We start from the raw sequence: 13005 nt of genomic DNA, 5'->3' as shown, positions 1-13005 counted from the left end.
GAAATGTATGAAGCCCACTGAGCCTATCTGGTGAAGGTGCTATTAGAGGGAGATACAGCAAATGCACAAAGTGATCCAGACAAATGTCAGCTAGCAATGCTCTTTTTATTTATAAACGAGATCCAGGCTTTGTTTAGAAGACCTACTGAAATCATTGTAGCTGCTTAATCTAGACTAAAGTCCCCTTGATTTTAGTGGGTAGACCCCAAACATAACTATGCTTTGATCCCACCAAATAGTTAAATGTATCTAATAATACATTATATTTTCAGAGCAGATGATGATAAATAGTAAGAATAATCCTATGGCTTGGAAAAACTGTAGATGAACTCTTTACAGGGTTTGTACCAAGTTTGGCAGGCTTAATTCACTGAATATGTTGCATGCTTGGGATTGTGCTGCAATTTAGTATGGGAAGACTACAGATCAATGACATGACAGAGCTCATATTTTCTGTGCCAAAGATCCCAGCTTCAGTTGCCAGCCTCTGCTGGTAAGGTTAGGAATAACTCTTACCTGAAACTGTAGAGCAGTGTTTTTCAACCTTGGCCGCTTTAAGATGTGTGGACTTCAACTCTCAGAATTCCCCAGCCAGCCAGTTCTAGGAGTTGAAGTCCACACATCTTAAAGCGGCCAAGGTTGAGAAACACTGCTGTAGAGAACCACTGCCATTCCGTTTATTGTAACCAATACCTAGATAGACTGATTGCCTGGGTTGGACTAGTTTTGTTCTATTCTTCCTGAGCAGAATAGTTTTGTAGGAACAACCCTGTTGCCAGAGAACATAACTATAAAGGCAAAGTATCTGCTAATATTTTTTTCTTGCTATGGCAACAGCTCCAGGTTCTCATTGCCTAGAAGCATTTTTTTTCAAGCGAGTTTTATATAACTGCTCAGAAACTAGGCACTTCTAGAAGTGATGTAAATAGGTCAAGAAAATAAACTTGCTCATTATTGATGCGTATTCATTAATAATATTATGTTGGATAATATTGTATGATTACAAAAATATTTCATGAGTGGCCTGCAAAAGTAGTACATTAATGGGTTTTCTTAGAATTAGTATTCTAGCCTAACAGGACTGCCACAAAGAAGGTCTGGTTTTTGTTGACCTTCCCTAGTTCAGACTTTCTGTGCAAGGCCTATGCTGTTGACCTACATACATAAGAAAGTCCATATATAGCCTTCCAGCCAGTTTTACTGTGGTCTTGCACAAATCTTAATTTGTTGTGATTTTTAATTACCATCTTTTTTCAGGTACAAGTTCTTCAAGGAAAAGAGCCTCCATGTTTTCTTCAGTGTTTTCAAGGTGGAATGATTGTTCATACTGGGAGAAGGGAAGAGGAAGAAGAAAATACACAGAGTAAAATAGCTTCTTGTTACAATAGCTTTGCTGAATTTTGAAGAGAAAGGAGAGTGATGCTGTATGATAAATTAACCTGAATTTAATCTGTTTGCCATTTAATTTGGTTTGAATGATACTTCAGTAGCCATTAGGTAGTCCTCGTTTAGCAACCACAATTGGAACCAGCAACTTGGTCGTTAAATGAAGTGGTCACTAAGTGAAATTGCAACTGTGCTTATGATCTTACTTCAGCTTTCCTTTGCTTTACAGACCTGTGAAGGTCATAAATGTTAGGATTCGTTGCAAAATCCTTTTTTATCACTGTCGAAACTGCGAATGAGTTAGTTGCTAAAGGAAGACTACCTGTAAATCTGGGATTTGCTCTGGAAAGTGAAGTAATATTAGGCAAATCCAATACATTTGAGCATATGTGAAAAGGTTACCTTTTTCTGGATGCAGTAGGACGAAGAGGAGAAAAGGACAATCAGTAGATTGATAGTAATAATATTAACTGCTACTTTTATGACATCCTGATAGTTTGTTCAGACTAGGAGATATCATTGTGGAATTAGCACAGCACAGCCAAGGTACAAAGCAAGGAAAAATTATACAAGCATCATTATACAAATAGTTCCTGCCAATTTTAGTTTGTCCAGCAGAAATGTGTAGATTTACTTAGAAGCCAACTTGGCAGGTAAATAATAAATCTGTGTCTTTAATGCCTGCTGCAGGTGATTGGCGACTGTATTGTGTTCGAGGAGAAGTTCCTGTTGAAGGGAACTTGCTTGAAGTAGCCTGTCACTGTAGCAGCCTGAGGTCCAGGACTTCAATGATTGTTCTCAATATCAACAAAGCTCTTATTTATTTGTGGCATGGCTGCAAAGCCCAGCCACATACCAAGGAAGTAGGAAGAACAGCAGCCAATAAAATAAAAGAACAGTAAGTAGAAGAACCATTACTTTATAGGCATTTTCTGTAAAACTCATACTTGTCAACTCTATCTAGCAGGGGATGAAAAATGACTATGTACTAGGGAAATATTTAAAAGTATGTTACTTATGTAAGAGATTTCTAAATTGACTTCAAAAATATGTTTTTTTCCCATATCAGCTTACAGATATGACATTATATACATACAAAATTCAAATTAAAAATAACAAAGGCTGAAATGAAACATTTCATTTCTTGCCATCTCATTCTGTGTAATCTTTATTTCTTGCCATTGCTCCAAGGAATTCAAGATGGTTATACTGTACATGAATTTAGTCTTTCATTTAGCTCCTCAACAACCCTATGAAATGGGTCTGGCAGAATAGTGGTGGCTACTTCTAGTCAGCTGAAAGGGGATTTGAGCTTTGGTCTTCCCAATTTTAGTCCTCCTTAAAGTGCTCGTTAAGCTTTAAAGCACTTTGGCTTTGTAGCTGTCTATTACTTATGGCGTGGAGACGATTAAGTGAAGCTTTTCTCTGCCTCTTTCCTAAAATTGGAAGTCATTTATCCAATGTAATCAATAAGCAGTAGATTCTGGGTGGAGAAAAATGTATTTCTTCATACAATGAATCATTACTTAGCATCCACTGACTGCCACAAGATGTGATGGTCACTAACAAATGAATTTAAAGGCAAATGAGGCCCAATTTCTGAAGACTGTCTGTTAACACCTAATAGTTGTGATGATTTTATGGAGCTTCTTTATTCAGAGTCAATGGAGCATTATAAAAGGAGACTGGCATTCACAATTTGTTTGTGGGCTTTGTAACAGCATCTGATCGATCTCTTTGGGAAGCAGATGTTGGACCTTGGAAGTGATTCAGCAGGACTGCATTTTTGCCCATAAATTGGGAAACCAGTACAGCATATGTGGTTTAGTGAGTGCCAGATTGCAAAAGGGGGCAGATGTGCATATATGGGAAGAGAAAAGAGAAATGATGAAGCTTGGCAAGAGTTATTCCCTGACCTCCTCCTTAGACTTCTTGGCAAAATGATCAGTTCTTGGTATGAATTATACTACATCACTAATTCTGAATCTCATGGATTGATATTGCATTTTAGATGTCCATTGGAAGCAGGACTGCACAGTAGCAGCAAAGTGACAATACATGAATGTGATGAAGGAACAGAGCCATTGGGATTCTGGGATGCCTTAGGAAGAAGAGACCGAAAAGCCTATGACTGCATGTTGCAAGGTAGGGCTAGGGTTGGTTTTCTTGTGATGCTCTTTAAAATGTCCAAGATCTTTTCAATCTGATTAACCTTTTTAGGAACCAATGTCAGAAATTTAGGAATATGGTCAAAATACATTGGATCATATTTTGATATAAAATGTCTTAATTGAACCCAGGTGAATATGCAGATTGGAAAGAAAGTATTGTTTCATTTTTGCAGTTCTCCACAGATTGCAATTTCAAATTTAAAAATTTGCACAGAAAAATGAATGTATTAGAAGGAAATGAGTCTTTTAGGGAGACAGCATATAAAATGCATATGTTACAGAAATTTATATACAAAAACAAATGTGAATTTTCAGGACGTTTTCTGGAAAAAATTGCAAACCAATGTGGGGCTGAATTGAACTGAACTAATGTTTCATAAAAGAAAATAAACCAATGTATTCTATCCATATTAGGTTATTAATAAATCTATTAGTAACATCTTCTCCTTGGCAAGAAGTATAATGAAGTTAGTGCAGTCAAATTATCTGCTTGCAACAGCTGACATGAACGTTACTAATTATTTATCCTATTATTCACCTATTGCCATTATTCATTTTTTTATAAGACTTAGGCCGAAAAAAAATAAAATCCAAACTGTATGTAGTTTTCTAAACTGAACTTTTTGTTTTTCTTCTTAAAGACCCTGGAAAGTTTAATTTTACACCTCGCCTGTTTATCCTTGGAAGTTCATCAGGTGAATTCTCAGCCACGGAATATATTTATCCAGCAAGAGATCCCTCTGTGGTGAATTCCATGCCCTTCCTTCAGGAAGACCTCTACACAGCTCCTCAACCAGGTAAATAGACTTATTTAGGTACAGGATTAATAACAGTATGAAATGATGTACGTTGAACATCTGAAATTTCTTGTTTCTAGAAAGATGCTTTTGTTCAGATGTATTACCTTTGTGCCATACAATATTTGTGAATGATTTATCATTGTCATCACCACAATCATATGGAGAACTGAGACTGATGACAACATTCAAAATGGCAGTTCTCTAAAGAAGTGAGAATTTCTTCTCAGGCATCTGAGAAGAAATCACTATTCCACTTTGGGAAAGGCAAGGAATTTCCTGCATCTGGTTTGTCAGCAAGGATAGCAGCTCATGCTGTAACAAAAAATTTCCATGTAAGCAGACCAGGGTGCAGACGCTGTTCACCCTCTCAACCCCTTTTCATTGCTTGCAGCCACAGGATTGCAGGACCCCATGTGATATTGTTTCCAAAATAAATGGTGCCTTGCCCCAGGTACTTAGGAGCACTTCTAGATGCGCAGACTTGGCGTATATCTATTTCTGTCTGTGTTGTCTGAAATCTCTGTATGTGTAATCTGTGGAATGCCTGTGCCATTTAAGAAGTAACATTGGTTTAATCTGTGCAGTTCTCTTCCTTGTTGACAATCACCATGAAGTGTATCTCTGGCAAGGCTGGTGGCCAGCGGAAAATAAAATTGCAGGATCTGCCCGAATCCGATGGGCTTCAGACAGGAAATGTGCCATGGAGACTGTCCTACAGTACTGTAAAGGTAACAACAAATGAAGTGTTGTGTTGACATCTGCTTCTCATTTCCAAGAAAAAGTGCTGTTGCAGCCCAGGAAGAGGGAAAGACAGGGGGCCAAAAACAGCATCATCAGGGTGGATTTTGCTAATGATGCAGAACAGGATTGGGGGAAATACACAAAGAAACAATGTGACCATGGAGTACGTTTGGGACAGCTTCATTTGCTTAATTCCCAGCCTTGAACTATTCTGGCTGGCAGTTCTGAGAATACTAAATGAATGCTGGAAAGCATAAGACCAGAGGGATATGCAGCAATGAAGCAGATTTAGGTTGCTGTGTGAGCTGGAGCGGAGTGTGCGTCTGATGAAGAGTTCCACCCTTGTGGGTAGTCATAACCATCCCAATAATTTTTCAACAATCTACCTAAGACACTGGCTCTGGGTTAGGAATAGCCGGGTGTTCTTGGCATTTCTTTATACCAAGGTTGATCCTAGAATGGCCGAGAAGGCTAGCAGTATCAATTTCTAGAACCCTGGAATGGGAGATATTTCACATCCCTCTAATACCTTTTTTACTAGTAACCAAGAATGAGAAAACAGGTTGAATGAAAGTAGCTTGGTAAGGCTGATGGGAGAGCTCATATGGAAAAGCCTGGCTTTTTACCTGTTTTGGCTTATTTCAAGCAGGATGGACAGTCTGTCCTTGAACCCATTTTGGTTCAAAATGGTCCTTGAACCCATTTTGTGGGTGATTCAATTCCCTGCTAATTTCCATGTTCCTTTCAGCCTTATTCCATATAACAAGCAGATTTTTGCATAACCCAGAAACCTACCTTGGTCATAATTGTGGAAACTAGTTGCAAGAGACCTCTGAAATTTGCCTAAAGACCCATAACAGCCCTCATCAAATGAGTTTCAGCAGAATTGCATACCATAACAGAAAACATAAGGAAGTTACAGAATAGTCCCTGCCAGATTCAAGCACCTTCCTTAGGTATAGGTGACCACCAGATTACTTTTAATTAAACATTAAAATTAAATGAAGATTCAACGGTATTGTTAGCATCTAGCTGCTGCTTACACTAATGTATTATTTGAAATTCCAAGTTTAAAAGAAATGCTAACAAATGTCACACTACCTTTGGTTTCCTTTTTACAACAAAATGGTAGATCTTCAAGCATTAACATATCTAGAAAAAATTAGGAAAACACATAGCTTTCTCCAGCCATCTTTCATGATGTGTTTAGAAGGTTTTAGCCATATATGTTGCTCAGAAAATCTTGTGTTATGCTATAAGGGAAAAGTATCCATATTGTTGTTGTTTGTTGTTTAGTCGTTAAGTCGTGTCCAACTCTTCGTGACCCCATGAACTATATTGCACCAGGCCTTCCTGTCCTTCACTGCCTCCCTGAGTTTGCTCAGTTTCATGCTCATTGCTTCAGTGATGCCATCTAACCATCTCATCCTCTGCCGTCCTCTTCTCCTTTTGCCTTCAATCTTTCCCAGCATCAGGGTCTTCTCCAAAGAGATCTCTCTTCGCATTAGGTGACCAAAGTATCTGAGCTTGAGCTTCATTATCGATCCTTCCAATGAGCAATCAGGGTTGATTTCCTTTAAGATTGACTGGTTTGACCTCCTAGCAGTCCAGGGGACTCTCAAGAGTCTTCTCCAGCACCACAGTTCAAAGGCATCAATTCTTCGGCGCTCAGCCTTCTTTATGGTCCAGCTCTCACAGCCATACATTACTACTGGAAAAACCATAGCTTTGACTATGCGGATCTTTGTCGGCAAGGTGACGTCTCTGCTTTTTAATATGCTATCTAGGCTTGCCATAGCTTTCCTCCCAAGGAGCAAGCGTCTTTTAATTTCATGGCTGCAGTCTCCGTCTGCGGTGATCTTGGAGCCCAAATAAATGAAGTCTGTTACTGCTTCCATTTCTACTCCTTCTATTTGCCAGGAATTGATGGGTCCAGATGCCATGATCTTAGTTTTTTTAATGTTGAGTTTCAAGTCAGCTTTCGCACTCTCCTCTTTCACCCTCATCAAGAGGCTCTTTAGTTCTTCTTCACTTTCTGCCATGAGGGTGGTATCGTCCGCATATCTGAGGTTGTTGATGATTCTCCCTGCAATCTTAATTCCGGCTTGTGATTCTTCCAGCCGGGCATTTCTCATGATGTACTCTGCATATAGGTTAAATAAGCAGGGTGACAGTATACAGCCTTGTCGTACACCTTTCCCTATTTTGAACCAATCGGTTGTTCCATGATCGGTTCTAACTGTTGCTTCTTGGCCCGCATACAGATTTCTCAGGAGACAGGTAAGGTGGTCTGGTATTCCCATCTCTTTAAGAACTTGCCACAGTTTGTTGTGATCCACACAATCAAAGGCTTTTGCATAGTCAATGAAGCAGAAGTAGATATTTTTCTGGAACTCTCGTGCTTTCTCCATGATCCAGCGAATGTTGGCGATTTGATCTCTAGTTCCTCTGCCTCTTCGAAACCCAGCTTGTACATCCGGTAGTTCTCGGTTCATGTATTGCTGAAGCCTAGCTTGTAGGATTTTGAGCATAACCTTGCTAGCATGTGAAATGAGTGCAATTGTGCGATAGTTTGAGCATTCTTTGGCATTGCCCTTCTTTGGAATTGGAACATAAACTGACCTTTTCCCATCCCGTGGCCACTGTTGCGTTTTCCAAACTTGCTGGCATATTGAGTGCAGCACTTTAACAGCATCATCTTTTAGTATTTTAAATAACTCAGCTGGAATACTGTCATCTCCACTAGCTTTGTTGTTAGCAATGCTTCCTAAGGCCCACTTGACTTCACTCTCTAGGATGTCTGGCTCAAGGTCAGTGATCACACCAGCGTGGACATCAGGGACATTAAGATCTTTCTTGTATAGTTCTTCTGTGTATTCTTGCCACCTCTTCTTAATCTCTTCTGCTTCTGTTAGGTCCCTGCCTTTTTTGTCCTTTATCATGCCCATCTTTGCACTAAACGTTCCTTTCATATCTCCAATTTTCTTGTAGAGATCTCTAGTCTTCCCCATTCTATTGTTTTCCTCGATTTCTTTGCATTTTTCATTTAAGAAGGCCTTCTTATCTCTCCTTGCTATTCTCTGGAAATCTGCATTCAGTTGCTTATATCTTTCCCTTTCACCCTTGCTTTTCGCATTCCTTCTTTCCACAGCTATTTGTAAAGCCTCATCAGACAGCCATTTTGCTTTCTTGCATTTCTTTTTCTTTGGGATGGTTTTAGTTGCTGCCTCCTGTACAATGTTACGGACCTCCGTCCATAGTTCTTCAGGCACTCTGTCTACCAAATCTAATCCTCTAAATCTGTTCATCACCTTCACTGTGTACTCATAAGGAATATGATCTAAGTCATACCTGAGTGGTCTAGTGGTTTTCCCTACATTCTTCAATTTAAGCCTAAATTTTGCAGTAAGAAGCTCTGAGCCACAGTCAGCTCCTGGTCTTGTTTTTGCTGTCTGTATAGAGCTTCTCCATCTTTGGCTGCAAAGTATATAATCAATCTGGTTTCGGTATTGACCATCTGGTGATGTCCATGTGTAGAGTCGTCTCTTGTGTTGTTGGAAAAGAGTGTTTGCTATGACTAGCTTGTTCTCTTGACAGAACTCTATTAGCCTTTGCCCTGCTTCATTTTGTACTCCAAGGCCAAACTTGCCTGTTATTCCGATTATTCCTTGACTTCCTACTTTAGCATTCCAATCCCCTATGATGAAAAGGACATCTTTTTTTGGTGCTAGTTCTAGAAGGTGTTGTAGGTCTTCACAGAAGCGGTCAACTTCAGCTTCTTCAGCATCAGTGGTTGGGGCATAGACTTGGATGACTGTGATATTGAATGGTTTGCCTTGGATACGCACTGAGATCATTCTGTCGTTTTTGAGGTTGTACCCCATTACTGCCTTTCCCACTCTCTTATTGACTATGAGTGCAACTCCATTTCTTCTAAGAGTTTCTTGCCCACAGTAGTAGATATAATGGTCACCCGAATTAAATTCACCCATTCCCGTCCATTTCAGTTCGCTGATTCCCAAGATGTCGATGTTCAATCTTGTCATCTCATGTTTGACCACATCCAGCTTGCCTTGGTTCATAGATCTTACATTCCAGGTACCTATACAATATTGTTCTTTACAGCATCGGACCTTCTTTTCGCTTCCAGATACATCCACAGCTGAACGTCCTTTCGGCTTTGGCCCAGCCGCTTCACTCTTTCTGGAGGTACTTGGAATTGCCCTCCGCTCTTCCCCAGTAGCATATTGGACACCTTCCGACCTGAGGGGCTCATCTTCCAGCGTCATATCTTTTAGCCTTTTAACATTGTCCATGGGGTTTTCTTGGCAAGGATACTGGAGTGGGTTGCCATTTCCTTCTCCAGTGGACCACATTTTGTCAGAACTCTCTGTCATGACCTGTCCGTCTTGGGTGGCCCTGCACGGTATAGCTCATGGCTTCACTGAGTTACGCAAGCCCCTTCGCCACGACAAGGCAGTGATCCATGAAGGGGAAGTATCCATATAGAATATGTTAAATATTTGTCTCTAACAAAGTACAATAAATTACGGAATTTTACTTAAGTACTTGTAATTACAGCATTTTACTTACATACTTATATCATGCGGTAGATGATTTATTACATTTATATTTCACTTTCTCATTTATTACATTTATATTTCACTTTTCTTCCAAGCATCTGAACATTTCATGGGTTGAATTCCCCAAATCATTAATTAACTAGTCCTTTGAAATTTACCAGATAAAAATACTGTGAAGCGTGAAAATTCTTTTTTAAATAATAACAACAACAACGAAAGATTCAAAACAGAAAAAGATAGGAGACCAAAAAAATAAGCAGACCCCATCCAGAAGCAGGAAGAAAAAGCTGGTTAGATCTCTCTGGGGTGGGAATCTCCCGTCTGTGATGTCCATTAATGGTACTTATCCGTTGAATACTCAGGGAGGTTGGGCAGGAGACAGGCTCTTGAAGCTGTCTTGGTGCTCAAGCAGCTTCTCGTTATCCATAAAATAATCTGGCTTTAACCTCTTTAGTGTTATATCTGTTATGATCATTCTGTTTGAAATGTTTACTGCAATGGAAAGGGTTTGGTTTTTGTTTTGTTTTGTCTGCTTGTGTGTAATTCACAATGCTGAAGAGGGAAAATCAGCTATAATTTATTTTGTACGTAACACTTTTTCTAAATGTATAGGGAAGAATGTGAAGAAGCCTCCTAAATCTTATCTAATCCATGCTGGTCTTGAGCCTCTGACATTTACCAATATGTTTCCCAGCTGGGAACACAGAGAAGACATTGCTGAAATCACCGAAATGGTAAATGAATCTTTCTCTTTACCTTCTCAGTTTTCCATCTGCTTTTGGACATGCTGGAACATCATGCTGGGAGGCACTAAAATCCAGAGGGTTAACCTGGATAGGATGCTTGAAGCATTTCAGGGCAGTGAGTTTAAAACAATAGGGAGGGGATGGGTTCCAACTGAGATTTTATTACCTATTCATTAATTTTCCAGGGCTCAAGGAAATATTTTAGTGATTGAACAACAAACTAAAAGCCTATTGGGTAATGGGCCACCAGCTGCTCCTTATCTTTCTTAGGAAATGGCTTTCTTGTTTGTGAAAAGCTAGGGTTTGTGATAGTTGCACCTTTCTCTTCATAATATAGCAGAGCTCTTTGTTTATAAATGTGAAAATTAAAATAAAACTTTGAGATAACTCTGGGAAGATATTAATTTGTAAATAAAGTGTGGAACTTAACAGTGAGCCAATTGAAGGCAATCTGATACCAGAGATTTTTTCATAGAATCATAAAATGTAAGGGTTGGATCAGATCTTTGAGATCATCTCGAACAACCCTCTGCCCATGTCAAAAAGCCATCATTACAGCATCCCTGACAGATGGCCCTCCAGCCTCTCTTTAAACATCTCCAGCTAAAGAAAGTCCACCCACTTCTCAAGGCTGTCTGTGGGACAACTATTACATTAGAAAATTCCTCCTGATGTCATAATAGGTATGAAGGAATTAAATTTATGGGCAGCAAATATAGCAGGAGAATAAGTAGAAACAGAGACAGGTTCCTATAAACAGGGGGCAGAAGCATATGAGAGAATTAGAAAGTCATGGAAATGGTATGTTAGACAATAAGAGAAGAGGAGAAGAAGAAATGAGTTTATATCCCAGCCCTAGGAGGATGAAGGCAAGAGCAAACCACTTCCAAAAATCTTGCTAAGAAAAGTATAGAGACTAGTCCAGGCAGTCGCCAAGAGTTAGCACTGACTTGAAGGTCCAAATAAATAAATAATTTATAACTTGATTTCTCTGAACAAAATACTTGGCTGAGTCAAAGGTGATACCATAGCCTGGCTTCCTTGAAGTATTCAAACCCAGTGTGAAACTGTTGGTTCAGTTTGCTTTTGTTTTTCTGTTTTGGTTTGAATTATTTTGTCCAGTGATCTCTGGTTCTTCCTCAGGATGCTGAAGCTTCGAATCAGATCATCCTGGTAGAAGATGTGCTGGCCAAACTATGCCAAAAGCTGTATCCACTTGCCGATCTCTTGGCAAGGCCTCTTCCCGAGGGAGTGGACCCACTTAATCTTGAAATCTATCTTTCGGATGAGGACTTTGAGGTAAACTAGAAGTAGCTCACTGTTATCTCTCTTTGCATGCTTGTTTACATTTTTAATTCTTTCATTCTAATCATGTTCAATGCCTTCTTGTTTTTAATTCAGTCTGCATTACAGCTAACCAGAGAAGAATACAACGCACTGCCTTCCTGGAAGCAGGTGAACCTCAAAAAGGCAAAAGGGCTTTTCTGAAAGTGCCAGAGTTGTAATCTAGGGCTGGAGCTAGAATGTGACCCACTGACATTTTCCGCACCTCTTGGATGAAGTAGCATGCCGGTTTTCACCCCCAAAAGCAAGATACTGTCTGAAGTCACTAGGCTATACTATCTGTTCTAAAGCCATATAATAATGTAAATGTGTGAGAGGCATCTTTGGAAGACATTTTGTGGGCAAGGACTCCAAAGTATAGGTCATGTGTAGGAATTTTGTTCTTTGTACTCCAAGCAGGACCTTTTCTGACTGCTGCAACTGATCCTTTGGCTACACACACTACTTGTCATTTGGGTTTTGAAAATGTTCTTTTTGTAAAGTATTATTTTGGTCAAGCTGTGGATTTTCAAAAAGGATTTATATTTATATAAACACATAGGAGAAGGATGTATTTAACAATGCAATTTGTATTATTCACTTTCAGTACTTCTGTAAAGAAAGTTTCAGGAAAGTAGCTGGACTGTGTTATTGTTCTGGACTATGACGCGTTCTGTGGCCTCTCTCTCTCTCTCTCTCTTTCTCTGATTCTGAATGTTTTTTAATTGCAAAAGTATTGGTCTCAGAGCTGTTTCAGCTGCTAAACTGAACAAAGCATTATCACATGGGTTTCTAGGGAAACTCACTGAATCCAAATTTGATATCCCAAAAATGTATAGTGCCTTGTTTTTTTGTTCATGTACAGTTTATATACAAAAATATTGGCCTGCTTTTTGAAGATGACTCAGAACAGTCTTCTATGCTCTACTTTTATAATAGTAGAAATTTAAAAAAAACTCAGTTTGTAATAATGTGGCAAACATAAACCATTTTTTGTGATCAAGACTTAAAGCAAAGCTTCAGAATAAATTCGTAGCAATGGACTGGCTCCTGATTCTCTCCCGTGCCATCTGAAGTAGATAACTGAATGAAACATCTTGCTTCATATATTACTGTGGGAAATGCTTGCATTGCACTGTGAGCAAGTGAACAGGTAATTCAACAAAAAGCCTTCCTTCAAAAAAAGATGAAATTGGTAGACTCCCTTCACCCCATTTTCATGACTAAAATGGTTCTGTGTAGGCAATAAAGATTT

At 39.2% G+C, this 13005-nt stretch overlaps 1 protein-coding gene across 8 annotated transcripts in view; it reads left to right on the top strand.

Moving 5' to 3' along the window:
- The window catches only part of SVIL (supervillin), a 141180-nt gene extending 128387 nt beyond the window's left edge, over positions 1-12793 (top strand). For all 8 annotated transcript variants that reach the window (XM_088150237.1, XM_088150235.1, XM_088150239.1 and 5 more), the window contains 8 exons: positions 1258-1363; positions 2077-2284; positions 3398-3531; positions 4199-4354; positions 4942-5085; positions 10294-10415; positions 11571-11726; positions 11829-12793. In XM_088150237.1, coding sequence (XP_088006363.1) covers positions 1258-1363; positions 2077-2284; positions 3398-3531; positions 4199-4354; positions 4942-5085; positions 10294-10415; positions 11571-11726; positions 11829-11915 — 1113 coding nt within the window. In that variant the 3' untranslated portion in view covers positions 11916-12793. The remainder of the gene's footprint in view (positions 1-1257; positions 1364-2076; positions 2285-3397; positions 3532-4198; positions 4355-4941; positions 5086-10293; positions 10416-11570; positions 11727-11828) is intronic.
- Positions 12794-13005: the final 212 nt, after the last annotated feature.

The sequence above is a fragment of the Python bivittatus genome, unplaced genomic scaffold (assembly GCF_059951505.1).
Source record: "Python bivittatus isolate LINGU-HERP-01145 unplaced genomic scaffold, Pbiv_v1 ctg000610_np1212, whole genome shotgun sequence".
NCBI classification, from domain to species: domain Eukaryota; kingdom Metazoa; phylum Chordata; class Lepidosauria; order Squamata; family Pythonidae; genus Python; species Python bivittatus.
Note: the sequence above shows the minus strand (reverse complement) of the source record. Positions and strands in the feature narration are given on the sequence as shown.